Below are 17619 nucleotides of genomic sequence, written 5' to 3' on the forward strand. Positions count from 1 at the left end.
ACGTCGGGGACAGGGGAAGGAAGAGATGACCTGTGGGTGGGTGCTTAGGAACCACTCTCCTGTGTTTGCGGGAAGCAGTGAACAATCATGATTCGGGTCAGGGGCTTGTAGGTCAGGTAGTCGTAGGCTCGAATCTGAGCTTGCTTTGTGGTTCCTTAGCTGCCAAGACTCTGGAGCAAGCTGGCTCCTCTGTATTTGCTAGATAAAATAATCTTTTTTTGCCTTTTGTCTTTTTGATATGTAATTCACATATAACAAAATTTACCCTTTAAAGTGTGCGATTCAGTGGGTTTTAGTATATCCGCGTGGTTTGGTTTTTTTTCCCTAGTTTAAGCAAATTATAAGCAGTTTTGCAATGGTTATAATACAAGAATTTTTTTTTTAAAGATGAGTCCATTGAAGTTAAACTTAGTAGTTACTGACAGTTTTTCTTATTCCCTATATGGACTTGGAAAAAATAAAGCCTTTTGGCCTCAAAATAGTCTAAAACTCAAACTTACAGCCCAAACCAACTTCACCCACTTGAAAACTCAGGGAGGAATCTCACCAGAGACCCTAATTAAATGCTACTGGTCTCAAAGCATTTATCTAAGGTACCGTAGTTTCTCTGCCTTAGAATAGACTAGCGGTGGAATTAAAGGTTGTATTTCCAATATTTACCTTGTGTTTAAGATCATTAAAATGCTGCACAAACTTGATCATTAAAGCAAAAACTGAAAAATGAACCGGTAGGTGTGAGGCCTATGGTATTGTGATTTATATTTGGTCTTCCCTAAGTGCTGAAAATGATAAAGGTGTCTTGTTAAAATGTTAAGGAGTTCACTTTTGGAAAGCGCCTAAGGCCCCTGGGGCAAAGCACGTGATTAGTGTTGGACATTTCAGCCCCACCCCGTGACCTCTGGGGAGGGGGGCCACCTTGCTGGGACCCCAAGCTCCCGTATGTATGTATCTCTTTATCTGGCTATTGATTTGTATCTTTTAATATAATTTGTAATGAACTCGTCTTCTATGAGTAAAACGGTTTAGTTCTTTAATCCTTTCCAGCAAATTCATCAAACCCAAGGAATGGGTTGTGGGAACCTCTGATTTATAGGCAGTGCATTAGAAGCACAACCCTTAACCTGTGGAACCTGATGCTATTTCTAGGTGTGCTGTTAGAATTGAGGTGAATCCTTGGGCACCTTCCTGGTGTCCAAGAGTTGTTTGTTGGTGAGGGAAACCCCACCGCCACTACATTGGAAATTGGGTCCAGGAAACCCTTTAAAATCCCCTCATCATTTTCATAAGTTTCGTTGTTTTTTTTTTTAATATGCTTTTTATTTCTTTTAAATAGGCATGTTTTCCTCGGCTCTACAATGTATTAGCTATTTGTTTAAAAAACAGCTTTATTGAGATACCATATTAACTGCCTATTTAAAGTGTACAATTCATGCCTGACTGGTGTGGCTCAGCTGGTTGAGCACCTTCCACAAAGCTAAAGGTCACCAGTTGGATCCCAGTCAGGGCACATTCCTGGGTTGCTGGCCAGGTCCCCAGTTGGGGCGTGCCAGAGGCAACTGATCAATGTTTGTCTCCCTCTTCCTCCCTTCCCCTCTAAAAATAAGGAAATAAAACCTTTAAAAATATGAAGTCTACAATTCAGTGTCCTTAGTACCTTCATACCCAAGTACCCAAGTACGAAGGTACTAAACTTCATAGAGTTGAACAACCATCACAGTCCTATTTTAGAAATTTGCATCTCCCCCTAAAGAAACCTTGTACCTACTGTCATTCCTCATTCCTTCCCTCTACTCCCAGGCCTAGGCACCACTAATCTACTTTCTGTCTCTATAGATGTGTTGACTAGGCACACATGGAAGGGTCTTGTGGGGCACTACAGAGTGGGCAGCTGGCTGCTGGGGGCACCAGCTGGCCATGAGGGACGGAGGCACTATTGGAGCTGGTCTTGCTCCCTTTTAATATAAAAACTTCATTCCATCCAGTGCCTTCCCTTGACAGCAGCCATTCCCCACTCTCTACTCTTGAACCTCCCCTGCAAGGTACAGCCCTGTTCCACATTTTCCTCGGGGGGAAGCCCATGTAGCCTGTCTCAGCTAAGTGTCAGAAGCAAAGCCGTGGATCTGTTGGTCATCCTGGGAGTTTTTCTTGACCCCAGACTAGGTAGAGCAGGGCCCCATTACACATCAAAAGGCATGAAAATTCGGTATCTTTAAAGAATAGCTCCCACTCTGGGAATCTGCCCCCAGGGAAATGAGACTACATTCCAGAAATCCAGTAAGAGAAAACAGGTTAGGTAACCAGTGCCAAACCACCCAAAGGCCTATTATATAGCCATGGCTAGGAAAACTAAGCGCTAAAATATAGCTATATTATGGCTACGACTGGGAAACGTACAGACTAGAGGGAAATAAACACCATGATCGCTTAGGCCATGGCACAGAGGTGCGGCAGGGCACCGCTCCACAACGCCAAGGTCTGAGGTGGGGGTCCCCTCGGTGGAACCCGCATAACCAAGAGCAAGTGATTTGGGGCCTCATTTTCTCTCCTGTAAAATGAGAATATTAAATAGTAGTGCCAATCTCATGGGGCTATTGCACAACTGAAATTATACATAAAGCTCTTAAAATAGAACCAGACACAACACACACAGTACTATTCAAGCGTTGGTTATTGTAAGAGAATTACTAGACATATTTTCCCTATATTTTAAGTACAGATACATATGAAAATTGAAATCCCAGCTACATCAACTTTGTGTATAACCTGGGCAAGCTGTTCAACCTCTCTGTGCCTCGGTTTGCTCCCCGATAAAGCGGAAATAGTAATGGCACCGTTCTGAGCCGCAGACCCCTCCTGCCTGTGACTGCCGCAGCCGTGGCTGGCCACAACGCAACACGAAGTCCTGAACTCCCATCCAGTAAAACGCTGAGAAGACTCACCCAAGGTTTATTTCCATAGGATTTAGGGTGCCTTATGAAATGAACTACTCTCTAAAACACTAGAAACAATCAGCATAAAAGTAATTTATCATCATGTAATCAGCTGTCATACCTGAATTTAAGGGATCTTTTAGAAACAGCTTATCAAAAAGTTTGTATTAAGTTACATGTCTGTTTTCTACGTGTCTTAAAACTAGACTAGAATCAACTTGGGGGCAAGAACAGTGTTTTATATTTTGGTTCTCATTAAATGTAGCATATTGCTAACTAACATTTTCAGGTTCAGTTAATGCATTAGCACAGAACGGAACCTAAAAAGCTTCATTTATGATAACAACATTTACCTTCTCCTAACATCTGCTTTACCCAGAAAAAAACGTAAACCATTTGAGATTCTTTCAATGAAGTTAGTCACAAATGACAGGGTATTTGACTCTTTTATTTTCCCACGAGTTGCTACTTGTAAGGTCACACTTAGCAATTCCAGTTTATTCTTCCCATAACAACACTTTCCTGTTTAAAGTCTGAAAGAAAACCTACAAATGAACAGAAATTCACCTTCTTACACATATTAAGGAATAAAGAGTTTTTAAAACTAACTTGGAAGTCCTATTTCTGCCTTCTATATAGTCAGCAGATTGTCCTTCTGCTCATTATTCCACCAGAATACATCTTCCATTTCAAACTGAATTATTCCCTTAAAATATTGGATTATGTTCTGGTAGTTAAAACAAGGACAGTGAACTCTATTGAATGTTTTTGCATTGGCTTATTGCAATACTAGTTAAAACACCAGTTTATAATTTTTTACATATTTAACAGTTCAGCAAATGCATGATTCTTCGACTGAAGTTGTAAGTCAACTCTTCACTGGAGAAAATGTGAGAAATTGCAGCATTAGTTTCTGGGACAAAGGACTGAAATTCCTCTTTCCAACTTCTTCGGTCCATTCCTACTCAGCATGTTCCTGCTCTTGTCCTGGAATTAGCCACCGAATGCTCTCAGTTCGAATGGTAGCATACATAATAAAACTAATTAAAAAGAATAAGGAAAATACAAGCAACCAGTCCATGCTTTTTATCAAAGTGCTGGGAAGAGGACCTATTTGGTCAGCTTGAGTTACCACCACATTTTTCTTGGCTTCTATACCTGCAAGAGAAATCAGTTGTTTCAAATCAGATAGAAAACACATCCACTACAGATCTTCTTCAAGTATTTTGCATAGTACCCAAAATGACATGCAGTCAGCCTAAAACGCCACTGCTAGTATGTCCGGGACGGGTCTCAGGTGCCTGCCAGTGCACTCGGTAATGCCCCTTTCTCCCCGCCACGCCACAGGGACGGGGCTGCCCCCACGCGGCTGTTCTCAGCTAAGACACTAGAGCTTCTGCGAGCTCACAAGGACATTGTAAGAGTTGTCTTTTGTTCTTTTTTTCAATTTTTTGATTAATTTGGGGGGGAGCGGAGAAATATCGATTTGTTGTTCCACTTATTTATGCATTCATTGGCTGCTTCCTGGATGTGTCCTCACTAGGGATCAAACCCACCACCTTGGTGTAGCGGGATGTCACTCTAACCAACTGAGCTACCAGCCGGGGCCTTTGTTCTCTTCTGAGACCAAAGCTCAACAAGTAACTAGTAAAGGTACTGTCAGGAGACTACAGAAGGTATATTCAAAATGGTTTTAATTCTTCTTTGTATTTTTTTTCCTTATTTAAAAATGCTTTAAAATGAATCTACTAAAAGAGTTGTTAGTACAAATAACAATTAGGATTGGTGATTACCGATTTCATTTGTATCCTATGTTTTCTTAGAACATTGAACAAAATAGCTCCCTCTCTTCTTATCAAACTGAATGACAAGACCTGAAATAGCTAACCACCTGGTAACAAGCCACCTTCACCTATGAGGTCACTCAGCTGTTTGTTCTTTAGTGGTAGATAAAAGTAATTACATGCAACTTAATATATATGGAAGGTGTTTTATAATTAGTATTTATTTCCAGGGAATATACTTCAGGAAGAAGATGGGTGCTTATTACTGAGGTGTTAACGCTTTTGAGGAATAGACTTTCTTAATGAAGGAAATTTCTTCAATACACAATGCTCAAACTTTTACAGAGTAAGAAATAAGGCCATCTGATTTGGCAAATATTAAGGCATTAAAATAGCATCTGTAAATGGATTAATTAATGGAATACTATACAGAAACAAAAAACTATACACAACAGTGCAGATGAATCCCACAGATGTAACGGTGAGTGAAATAAGCCAGGCGAACAATCCATACTTTGTCTCCATTAATATGAAGTTCAAAAACAGGCCACACTAGCCTACGGTGTTAGGGGTCAGGATGGTGGTGATCCCTGGGGACGGCAGGAGCAGTAATGCGCAAGCGGGGCTGGTGATGTCCTCTTTCTGGATCTGGTACTGGTTACCCAAGGTGTTTGTTTTGTGAAAATTCATCACTTCTGTTCACTGTCGACTGACGCACATTTTTGTGTAAATATTATACTCAAATGAAAAATGGATTTAAAAAGGTATCTATGGGTATATGGCATGTGAATTCTATCTCAATAAAGCTGTCTATTGTTTTTTTTAAAAAAAGGTATCTTTAATAATATTAAAATTGCCTCTTCATGTTATGCTGATTTGGGAGACATTCAACAGGCATTCTAACAGTTCATTAGGAAAGAAGTTTTACATCTCAGAGCAATCTTGAATCCTTTACTTAAGGATGATAGCAGATCGGAACCCATAGAAGGCACATCCCCCAGCAGTAAAATGTCTTCTAGCCCGGTTGGTGTGGCTCAGTGGATTGCGCACTGACCTGCTGGTTCGATTCCCAGTCAGGGCACATGCCTGGGTTGCGGGCCAGGTCCCCAGTTGGAGGCGTAGGAGAGGTAACCGCACATTGATGTTTCTTTCCCTCTCTTTCTCCCTCCCTTCCCCTTTCTCTATAAATAAAGTAAAAAAATTTTAAATGTCTTCTTCTATAATGCATTATTTCCACATACCTGTCTGGTTAAAAATGAAGATTTTCAGGGTCTCCAATGTTCTGTCTGTGTGATTAAATCTAGCCATTGGTTTAGCTCCTTGAAATAACAAGATGTTAGGAACAGCTACAGTGCCAAATCTGGTAGAAAGGCTGCAAGAGAAAGTCAGAAAGCCTGAATTACCAGTGGGCGTGCTCACACAATGACCGTATGAGAACGGATGGCAATAAATGAGACCGGCTCTGTTTTGTGTGGAGGTTTCGGATATTCAAACTCTGACTCCTCCCTTATGGGTCACAGTTGGGAGCAGCCTAAGTCCCTAATTACCATATCAAGAAATTCTAACTTGGACAAAGCGAAGTGTGTCAGTTTACTAGACAGAAGACATTTCAAACTCTCCAGAATGCCCACCTCCCTCCCTCATAAAAGGTCCAACTTACAGTAAACAATCACCTTGGTAAGCTGGCAATAAGGAATCTATAATCCAACAAACACACCAGGAAGTGCACAGCTAGGGCAGGAAGACTAAGGGGTAACATGACCTGTGTGGTTTTGTTTCACTTTTTCATAATACAGAGCAGTGGGTCAAAACACTCTGGGTTCGCGCCTCCATTCTGCCACTGAACCAAGTCATCTGTGTAACCTGCAGATTATTTTTCCTCTTTAAGCCTCTATTTCCCCCATTAGTAAAATGGCAATATTGGATAATCGGGATTTTTTTTGTATACGTGCTGTAACTTAACTATTAATGAGACAAACTCACGTCCCATGCCATCCATATAAGAACAAGCATCCTTTATTGTCCATAATTAGGGCACCATACCAGACACTGAGAAGGACGCGTGGCGATGAAGGAACAAGCAGACGACAAAGCCTGCAGGAAGTCGGGGCTGTGGTGGGGCTATGCTACCAGACCCCACACCAGAAAGAGCTGAGCAGGTGCTGGAGCCACCCTGCCAGCCTGGACACAGGGCGGGGCCCAGGCGAAACTGAGACCTGTTCTCCTAGGCCAGGCCACTTAGATATTCCCCCGAAGCCCTTGTGAGGATTACTAATTTGCTGGGCAATTTCTTTCTTCATAAACAGTTTCAGGTAAACACTGGCAGTTACCTACACCAAAAATCCCCAGAGCACAGGTCAACCAAGTTTTACTACGTTTTCACCACCACCTTGACCTTCACCCAGACTTGCGACACTTGCTCACACTCAGCGCTGTGCCAGGGCCGGCTGGGGAGCTGCTGATCGGGGAGGGGAGCCACGCACAGGCTTTAACGCAGGCACAGGCAGGGCGCTGAGGGTAAACGCGTGCTGTCTGACCACAGTTCCCAGTAACTTATCCTACTAAACATTTAAAAGGACAAAAGTCCGCTGAACAATATAAAAGAAATATAAAACGGGTAAATGTCATTTGAAAGGGCTAAATTAATTAATTTATTGAATGTCTAGTAAGGAATATTCATGCAAAAAATAAATGTAAGAGAAAGGAAGAAAAGAAAAAGAGAAAGAAATCCTAAATAGACACGGAACAGGGGTGCCAAGAGCTAGGCTGTCAGGGCTGGGGACCGAAACTGCAGACGAAGGTCACAAAGGAAGACCCTACTCTGTGACCTGGTTCTGCTAATTCGTTCTGGCCAGGATCCTAGAAAGTCCTCCGGCCCCGCCGCGGCACCAGGCAGAGCCACCTGCACCTCACAGAAACTGTCTTCCTTCCTCAAAAGGGACCTCCAGAGAGGGAGCTGCGTCAGCTGCCTCGGTTGGATGGACGTCCTCACTCCTCACTCACACTTGCCTCTCCCTCTGCAAAGCCCACGCCTACCTCCCCTGCTTTCCTCTTAACTAGTTACCACCTCCAAGTAACTGCCATTGTTGCCCCAAAGGATGAGTCAGACACCCGACAAGGGACAATACCTGCTGTGCTGAGATGCATCCAGGGCCAAAAATTGAAGAGCTGGAAATGCCCGGGGCAGAGAGTTAAAATGAGGGGCCAAACTGGCAGAAAATCGGCACCAAGGGGTGTAAAACAGGACTAGCGTGCAATCACTACCGTTGGGGTTTAGAAAATCCATAAGGTCCTGTGGTAAAAGAAACAAGTGTTACAGTCAGCGGTAAATGTACATTTTCTGGAAGGATACCCAGGAAACAGGAAACGCCGCTGCCTCCAGGGAAAGGAGGCAGGAGCAGGAATAGGAGGGAAACGGCAGGGTATCCCTCAAAACCTTTCGTACTTTGAGCTATATGCAGTCATCAACCAGCAGGAAAACACTATCAAACGACAACTTACAAACTTTCTTCTAACCATTCTTAATATTACTGTAGAGCCATGTTAATATTTTTTCATACTTTATCCACCCAGTACTAGGTACTCACTCGCAGGGCACGGGCCACTGCCCGGCCCTTTGCATCCCGCGCTTCACACAACCTTACGGCATTATCACAGCGAAAGGTTAGCTCGAGTCAAAAATGCACCGCCCCTACCCTGGCTGGTGTGGCTCAGCAGACTGCTGGCCTGAGAACAGAAAGGCCACCAGTTTGATTCCCAGTCAGGGCAAGTGACTGGATTGCAGACTGGGTCCCAGGATGGAAGCACGCGAGGACCAGCTGATCAATATTTCTCTCACAGATGAAAGTTTCTCTCCCTCCCTTCCCCTCTCTCTATAAATAAATAAATAAATAAATAAGAAAACTATCGGTCTTCATCTGAGTATTCTCTTTGGAATCACTGTCCAACGAGCTAGAAAAACATGGCTTGGTTTGGAACAACTGTCTCAGCAGTCGCTCAAGAGTAAACACTGGATTCGCACTCTTTGGAGGAAAAAAAAACCCTCAATATTACATACTTCCTAGGGGGGTAACTAATCGAAACAATGCTAAATTGTAATTTTAGTAACTCAGGGTTTTTTTTTTAATAATTCAGATTTTTAAGGGGCTTCTGTTATGATACTGATATCCACTGGGATTTCTGTCATGAGGCGTGGTGGTGAGACTACCCCAAAAAGCACAATGGACACTGGTGATATCTCCTCCTTCCCCTACAAACATCGCAGAGAACCAAGTCCATTCTCACTGACGCAGCCACTGAACCCGATCCCACTTACTGTATGATCAAGACCACCACCATCCATTTGAAAGTTGATAAAGAATCTTGAATCCTGAAATCAATGTGCTGAAAAGAAGAAAAGCACTATGCCGTTTTTTCTTACCTGTGACATATTTAAAATTTTCAGGGTGAAATTTTCTAGCCCGGTGACGTTTCTCTCCTCGCAGTTGACCTTGGGGGATTTCTGGCTGTCGGTGTGATTGGAGTCCTCGCTGGGGGCCGGGTCGGCTTCCGCTGCCTCTGGCTCCGTGTAATCCTCCTCTTCTCTCTCCGGGAAGTTGGCTCCTGCACTATCCAGAGAAAAGAGGCTCTCCCGGAGGCTGCACCGCAAGTCCTCGCTCCCTCCAGCCCCGCAGGTGCCATCGCTGGGCTCTGAGCTCGGTTTGTCCTCGGTTTCCGCAGGAACCACAGACAGCATCATCATGCGGTCGCCTTCAGTGTCCAGCCCCAGCACTGCCCCAGCCTCTTCTGCGGACGTGTCCGGGCCCATCGGGCCATGTGCAGGCTCCTCTTCACCCACGTACATGGCCCCCGCATGGAGCGGGGCGGCAGACTCTTCCCCTGACCATAAGTGACCACTTTCCTCTGCAACTAAAACAGGCCAGCAGGTTCACAGCCATGTTTGACTTCCAAATACATAAACCCAAAAGAATTACAATTCTCCTCTACTATGAAATGTTCCCCTATGGAGAAGAAAGCTACCCTTCCCATTAAACTATCAAGAGTGCCCCTCGCCATTCTCCAGGTCCTGACGAAGGTCTCAAGGAGGTACTAGATTACCGAACCCAAATAAACAAGTGGACAAGCCCTGGCTGGTGGCTCCGCTGGTTAGAGCATCATACAGATACAGCAAGGCTGCAGACTCATTCATTCCCATTCTCTCTCTCTCCCACCCCGCCCCAGGCCCCAGTTGGGAGTGCGTGAGAGGCAGCCAATCAATGTTTCTCTGGCACATGTTCCCCTCCTTCTCTTTCTCCCTCCCTTCCCCCTCTCTAAAAATAAATAATTTTTAAAAATCATTCTTTAAACAGTCAAAAATAAATAAGTGGACAAATACATAGCTTCAAAGAAAACCCGCGGCTTGCCATGCGAATTATAAGCAAAAAACATTTCAGTGCAGACATCCTTTTGGGAAAATACAATACAAACATTTTAACACTTCGTTTGATGAGAATATCCAAGAAAATAACGATGGCTTTATGAAAGATTCTACTACGCAAAGCACTGCTGTGTACACTATAACAGTTCTGTGAAATGGGCAGGACAAGGGCCTTCACCCACTTAACAGATGACCAAGCGAGGCACAGAGAGCTGCGGCGTAATGCCCAATGGCACACAGCTAGCAAGCAGCGGGGCCGGTGTAGGAGCACCCAGCAGTGCAGGAGCAGCAACAGGGAGAAGAGGAAAACTCTCTTCCCACTTCAGGGCCACTAGCCAGGGCCCAGGCAAAATGCTCAGGTAAGCAAAGAGGCCTGGGCAGGCTTGCATGTCCATTTAAAAATCTCCACGCACCTCTGTAACAAAGACTCCCGCCCTCCAACTCTCACTAACTCAGCAAGAGCTACCAGACTCCATGCCGGACACTGACTACAGGAAACCAATGACCCAGCTGGACTCACACAAGCTCACCGCATGGCTGGGGAGCCACCTGCTGGTACTGAGCTCTGCCAAGCCACCAGCATGTGGCCAGATTATGAATGACCAACTAGCTTCAGAGTTGGGTAGGGGTCTGGGAGCTCCCTAAGGTACGCACATTCGTACAAGGTCTTAATATTCCCATAGAGATTGGCAGGTTCAGGCAACTGAAAACCATTCTGCTTCTGGCCAAGACTGAGTAACAGGGACCAGATTTACCCCCCCTCCCAAAGAAACCCCCAAAACAGTCAAATATGTGAAACAATAGTTTCAGAAGACTAGTTATCAGGCAAAAAGGACAATGATCCCAGGAAACAATCAAGCAAATGAGGAGAACCCTACAACTGAACTAGCTTACCACCTGAGGAAGAGCCCACTGCGGCGCGGGGGACGGGGCTTGTGCAGAGCCCAGTGGGCCCACTGAGTTGAGGAAATGGAGATGAGGGTCAGAGACAAAGGAACTTAGAGTTTGCAGGAGAGAACAGAAGGGCTGCGGAGGGTGGACCCAGGAGATCTGCAGAGGAGCCCTCTCAAATGTACTGGTCAGCACATGCACGTGACTAGAAAGAACCACCCAAAAGGATTAGAGGCAACAGAACCCAACATTCACACAGAGCTGCAAATAGTACCTGTACCCACCAGCTAGATAAGAAAACCTTATGTTGCACAGGGCACCAGGTAGAGTGCACAAAAAGGACTTGCCTCCATAGCGGAGCACAATTAACCTCAGAGTAAGAACAGCTCTGCTCCCATCTAACAAAATTCAAAAGCAAGGGTCAAGTTGTTTTCAGCAGTTTAACTTTGAGAGGTTGACCTTAACTGTACTTCAGAATAAGACTCAAGAACATTTATAGGAATCTTAAAATATCCGTCAAGGTAAAATTCGTCTCTAGCATCCAATCAATGATTTTCAGGTATATAAAGAAGGAGAAAAATGACCCATAATGATGAGAATAACCTACTAACTGAAAGTGACTCAGAAGTTGCACAGATATCAGAACTATTAGACAAGGACCCTGACAAGCATGACTCAGTTAGTTGAGTGTCTTTCCACAAAGCAAAAGATTGCCAGTTCAATTCCTGGGCAGGGCGCATGCCTGAGTTGTGGGTTTGGTCCCTGGTCAGGCACATGCAAGAGGCGCAACTGATCGATGTATCTCTCTCACATCAATGATTCTCTCCCTCTCTTTCTCCCTGCCTTCCTCTCTCCCCAAAAATAAATAAATACAACCTTTAAAAAAAGAATTCTTAGACAAAGCTATTAAAACCATAATTATAACTGTATAACAAGAGTTCAAAAAGTTAAGTAGATAGAGACATAAGATTTAAAAAAACAAATTGTACTTCTAGCAATGACAACTACAGTCTCACATGAAAACTGCACTGGATGGTATTAATTGCAGATTAAACATTACAGAAGAAAAGGGTAGTGAACTTGAAGGCATAGCAATAGAACCAATCTGAATGAAACACACAATGGGGGAAAGTGTCCAAAAGAAAAAGTTAAGAGCATCAGTGAGCTGTGTGACAATTCCAAGTGGTTAATGCACAGATAATTGGAATAGCCAAAAGAGAGTAAAGAAGAGGGAGAGTGGACAGAAAAAGTATTTGAGAGAATAATAACTTTAAAGTACTGGGGGTGAAAAAATAAAGTACTGGAAGGAAAAAAAACTACAAACCTAGAATTCTATACCCAGCAAAAATATCTTTCAAAAAGCAAAGGCAAATAAATATTTCTTTCAGACATATAAAGACGAAAGAATTCATCACCAGCAGATCTCATGAGAACAATTTTAAAGGAACTCATTCAAGCAGAAGAAAAACGGTAACAGATGGAAATACGGATCCACACTAAAGAATGAAGAGCACCAGAAATAGTAACTACATAGACAAATGTATGCAATTCTTTCTGAAAGTCTAGCTATGAAGGGGGAGAATAAAAGCCGGGTAGTTGCTACAGGCAGGCAAGAAGCTAAGGGAGATTTGTGTTTTGGTTTTTAAGACTAGGAGAAACTTAAGGATGTATAAAGCTGATGGGAAAGTGTATGAGGAAGGAGAGGTCACAATATAGGTTAGCTATGGCCGAGGACAGGGCTTGGACAGCAAGGTGAGGCTTTGACAGAAGAGGGTCAAGCACTTCTGTCACTATGACCTAGAGAAAGGGCCGGATGCCAGCACAGGGAGCTCTGCAAATTTGGTGGGAGTGGCCTCCACATGGGAGGTCTTTCTGTAGCCTCTGTTTAATAAGCACGCACTGTTTGAAAAATCAGAGGGAAAGAAAACAAAAACAAAACTTGTTTGCTATGCCATCCACAAGACAAAGCAAGAAATGGAGCCAAAGAGGCTAGAAGTCTGGAGAAGAACAAAGGGTGCCAGATTTGGGAGCCAAGCCCTACTCCCCAATGCCCCAGTTCTGCAGAGATCTGCTCTCTCTGAACCTAATCAATATTCTGGGGCCAATAAGAAAGGGAGAATGCCAGCAGCCTAGGAGAACCTCAGCAGAAAAGAATACCAGGGCGCATATTAGACTCTGGTTCTCTCTGATCACCCTCATGGAAACAATGGATAGAAAACCAAAAGATAGTCTGAGTGATGCAGAGAGCTGGTACTTTAAGTTCAGGAGTGCACTTTTTCCCCTCCTATGAAGATATTTAAGTACACAGTGCAGATTAGGAAAAACAATGCATATGGCCTTGGGTACCTTTGTTTTCATTTAGGTACTGGGAAGAAAGAAACCATTAAACTGTTTCACACTAAGACAGAAATGACCTACCATTCAGGAGCCACGGAGCCCTCCCAGGGTAATGCTCCTTTCAAAAGAGATTGCTTCTTAACCTAAACAAGCTGATGGTAGCTTGACCTATACATAAAGTGGAAATTATTGCATTATTGGCAGCAAGGAAGATGTTTGGAGAACGAGGGTGGGGGCACACACATGTCAATGCTGCCAGGGAGGCCTAGCCTAGAGCAGCTCCTTCACACTGTTCAGTTTTTCTCAGAAGGCTCTCTATCAGCAGCAGTGGTTTGTTGTTGTGGTTGTTGTTGTTGTTGTTGTTTGTTATAGTTATTGCTGTTGTTGTTGTTTTACAATGGCTCCTATGGCAGGGGAGCCACATGTGGGAGGACCAAAAACAGCCAGGGGTTGGAGCAGCTGCAGCCCCTATTTTCCACAGGAAATACTCAGTGTGCACATCTAACAAGTGCGGAAAAATACCACTGAAATGCAGAAACTCACAAGGCTACTCTGCAGATTAAATGAGAAAAGATGTGCATGGTCCCTAGCACATAGTAGGACTCCCTAAATGGTTGCAGTGCTGCTGCTGCTGATGATGATGATATAACTGATGTTTACAATTCAAAAAGGTGGAAGGGCACCATAACTAAGTTCTTTTAATTTCTCTGTTAAATACATCCTGGATGCATCTACTTCTCCCATCCCCGCTCACACGCCTCAGCCCAAGCCACAGCCATCTCTCACCTGGACAACTGCTGCAGCCACCTAACTGGTCTCCGTGGCTGGCCCTCTATCTCCCCGTCCAGACCCTGCTGCTCACAGCAACCCAAGTGGGTCTGAAAGTTCACGATCAATCTAATCATGTCACTCCTCTGCTAAAGCCTGTTCAATGGCCTCCCCCTGCCCTGTGCCTGAGTCTGCGTCCTGTAGCCTAGATACCAGGCCCCTCATGAGTCCACACTCCACTGGCGCCCCCAGGCATTTCTGGCCCCTGATCACCCTGCTCTCCTTGTCCACCTTCCTCAGGGCTGCCGAGCGGTTCTCTGCCAGGAAGGCCCTCCACTCCCTCTTTGGGCTAATCCCTCTCATCCTTCAGGTCTCACCCTGCACTTCACCTGTGTGAGGTGAACTTCGCCTTCTCTCGCCCTCAGACCAGAGGGGCCTCCCATTACAACATCCAGTAATGCCTGGGAACTCTCCTGGAAGCATTTTCCACTGTTATAATTTACTTAATTATTTGTAGTCATTTAACGCCTGCCTTCCCCATCGGACAGAAGGACGGGTCTGTTGTGCTCTCTGGCTCGCCATTTGTACCCTCAGGGCCCAGGACAGTGTATGGCACATGAAGGACATGCAGTAAGAATCTGCCAGTGGACTGTCTAGTGAGGACCGGCCTGGGTGTGCTGAAGCCAGGAGTAACCTCCCGTTCCTTGACACCTGGGCAGCACTGCCACCTCGAGTTGCTAATCTGCCACTGGTGTCCTTTGCCGAAAAGAAGCCTTGGAATCGGTTGGGGGGCTGGGTGAAAAAGGTGAAGGGATTGGGACCTACAAATTGGTAGTCACGAACTGGTCCCGGGGATGTAGAGCACTGCATAGGGAATATAGTCAATAACACTGTAATAACTGTGTACAGTGCCAGGTGGGTACCTGAAATACCAGGGGGGCCACTTTGTAAAGTGTATGACTGCCTCACCACTATGCTGCACACCTGAAACTGATACAAAATAATTTAATGTAAACCCTAATCAGAAAATTAAAAAAAAAAAAAAAAAAAGCCTTGGACTTTCAGCCACCCTGAAAAGAAACCAGCTGGTGAAGGTTCCTAGGTCTTCACCCCATTCATGACCCAGCCGTGATGACCAATGACCAGCCCCCCGCCACACACGGCTGGTGTTACCCTCAGGTCTACATGAGTATGACCCTGGCTACCAGGTAGACTCCTGTCTGCCACAGGAAGTCAGTGCCCTGAATCAGCCAAGAGAAACAGAGAACACATTCAACTTGGGCAATTCGAGGGAAGCTTAATAAAGAGACCACCAACATGCGGACTCGGTGTAGAGAAAACAAAACCGACAGTATGGAACTCCAGTGCCCATAACAGCAGACGGCAAGCCAGTCACCACGCATAGATCGTAAGAGGCCAGAGGCAGAAACAGTCAGAGAACCTTGAAACAGCACGGACAGACTTCTAGAAGCTGTGACTTGCAGTGGAGGGACACAGCCAATCTGTGATAACCCCTGAGGGAGGGAGCTAAGAGAACCAATTCCCCAACCTCTCTCTCCCCTCATTCCAACCTGAAGGGAAGTCAGAAGGCAGGAGAGACCATTGTTATTCTAAACAGGGTCCAGAGCAGGATGAAGACTTGAGAATGATCTGGGAGACAAACAGAAGATATCCAGCACATGCTGTCCCCTCTCGGAGGCTGGCAGTTAAGAGTAATGACAGAAGGGTAATACAGAGATTTCACTGTGAAACCAGACACACCCGGGCTTGAATGGCGGCCCCTCAACTCTGGCTGTTGGATGTTGGCAAGCCTTCTTGATGCTGAGTCTCAGCTTACTCATCTACAAAGCGGTGATGATAACCACACCCACTTCATAAGCATTTAAAGATTAAATACGAGGCCCTGGCCAGACAGCTCAGTCGATTAGAGCATCCTTCCCAATAGCCACAGTTGCGGGTTGGATCCCTGGTCAGGGCACATATAAGTTGCAACCAATGAAGGCATAAATAAGTGGAACAACAAACAGATGTTTCTCTCCCTACCTCTCTCTAAAATCAATAAATTAAAAAATTTTCTAAATAAAGATTAAGTAAGACGACGTTTGTAAAGCACTAACACAGCAGCTGGCCTAGCAAGCGCTTCCATTAACGGTAAATATATTACTATTCCTCAGCCTTCTCCCTGCTCAGCCAGCCTGCTGCCCTGCCCCCACCAGAACACCCATGGAAAGGAAAGACCTGCCTATTCCTGTTCTGAATGACAGGCAAGGCCAAAGGGTGTGGACTTGACTAGGATTGCGAGGGGTGAAGGAGCAGCAAGAGGAAGGCCTCCACACCAGGAACCCGCCTGCCTCCAGGGTGGCTGCCCCCCCAACCCTGAGGGGCCCTGAGAGCACAGCCTGGCAAGCAGCAGGCTGCAGGTGAGGGGGCATCTGGGCTAGAGTGGCTTGCTTTATTTATCTATTTGTTTACCCTCAATGAGGACAAGCCCATTGATTTTACAGAGAGGGGAAGAGAGGGAGAGAAATATCTATGCGAACCAGAAACACCCATGGGTTGCCTGTCGTGGGCACCGGACTGGGACCGAACCAGCAACCCAGGCAGGTACCCCGGCCAAGAATCGAACCCGCAACCTCTCGGTCCGTGGGACGACACCCACCCAACTGAGCCACACCGGCCAGGGCAAGAGTGGCCCGCTTAAAAGAGTGGTCGAGCTGGGTGGAAAGTAAAGCACGGGCTTTGCAAGTCAGAGGCAGGCTCTGCCCCTTTCCAGAAGCGCAAACTCAGGCAGGGGAACCTGGCCTCCCTTAGCGCAGCATCTTCATCTGTACAATGGAGATACGAATGAAGCCTGGCCCGTGGGGTCGGTGGGAGGACTGAATGAGGTAAGGATGGAAAGCAGTAGCACAGCTCCTGGCTCCTAATAAGGGCGGCACAAATGCCAGCTATTCGTTATGATTAGTATCATTAATAACAAAGTGCTCACCAGAAAAACCAAGTGCTTCGGTAAGCGCTACTACAGGGTCCCTCCCTACCGTCACTCGTGCGCTGAGGGGGCCTAAGCGTCCCGCGGTTCCCCCCACCGCGGACCACGCGCGGGGACCACCTGGGCGGGAGCGAGTTCGGGATAATGCTGGGAGAAGAGCCGGCAAGAAGCGAGGCGAGGCGCACCTTGCGGGCCTTCGCGCCGGTTAAAGATCATCGCACAGACAGTCCTCCACTTGGCCCCTTCATTTCGCTACCCGCCACCTGCTGCCCCCCGCAGCCACGGCCCCAGTACGTACTCACCCTCCTGGCCGCGGGCGGGAAGCCCCAGCACCCACAGCAGTACCTGCCACCAGCCGAGAAGCCACATGGCGTGGGGCGGGGGCTAGGACCACCACGCAAACAGAAGGGCAACCGGAGCGCGGCAACGCGAGACTAGCTCCCAGCCGGAGGAAGGCTGGGGGTGGACCGCGCGGGAGCGCGGACGCGGCCCCGCGCCGCCATCTTG

The 17619-nt window shown here is 45.9% G+C and overlaps 1 protein-coding gene across 1 annotated transcript; it reads right to left on the reverse strand.

The window, feature by feature from the left end:
* Positions 1–2587: 2587 nt before the first annotated feature.
* On the reverse strand, positions 2588–17619 carry TXNDC15 (thioredoxin domain containing 15). Its single transcript, XM_054568438.1, has 5 exons — positions 17415–17619; positions 9135–9622; positions 7843–8006; positions 5956–6086; positions 2588–4088 (listed from the first exon to the last, which is right to left on the reverse strand). Exons 1-5 carry the CDS (start codon positions 17479–17481, stop codon positions 3892–3894), a joined length of 1047 nt encoding a protein of 348 aa, XP_054424413.1. The 5' UTR covers positions 17482–17619; the 3' UTR covers positions 2588–3891.

The sequence above is a fragment of the Pteronotus mesoamericanus genome, unplaced genomic scaffold (assembly GCF_021234165.1).
Source record: "Pteronotus mesoamericanus isolate MK-2021 breed Mesoamerican mustached bat unplaced genomic scaffold, CSHL_Meso_final contig_2, whole genome shotgun sequence".
NCBI classification, from domain to species: domain Eukaryota; kingdom Metazoa; phylum Chordata; class Mammalia; order Chiroptera; family Mormoopidae; genus Pteronotus; species Pteronotus mesoamericanus.

What these genes read in the sequence shown, in the direction of transcription:
- TXNDC15 (XM_054568438.1), bottom strand. Translation starts at nt 17,481, where the DNA reads ATGTGGCTTCTCGGCTGGTGGCAGGTACTGCTGTGGGTGCTGGGGCTT. An exon ending in TCCCGCCCGCGGCCAGGAGG is followed by an intron (nt 9,623 to 17,414) that starts GTGAGTACGTAC and finishes GGCCTGTTTTAG; the next exon opens with TTGCAGAGGAAAGTGGTCAC. An exon ending in GATGCATCTCAGCACAGCAG is followed by an intron (nt 6,087 to 7,842) that starts GTATTGTCCCTT and finishes TTTCTCTTGCAG; the next exon opens with CCTTTCTACCAGATTTGGCA.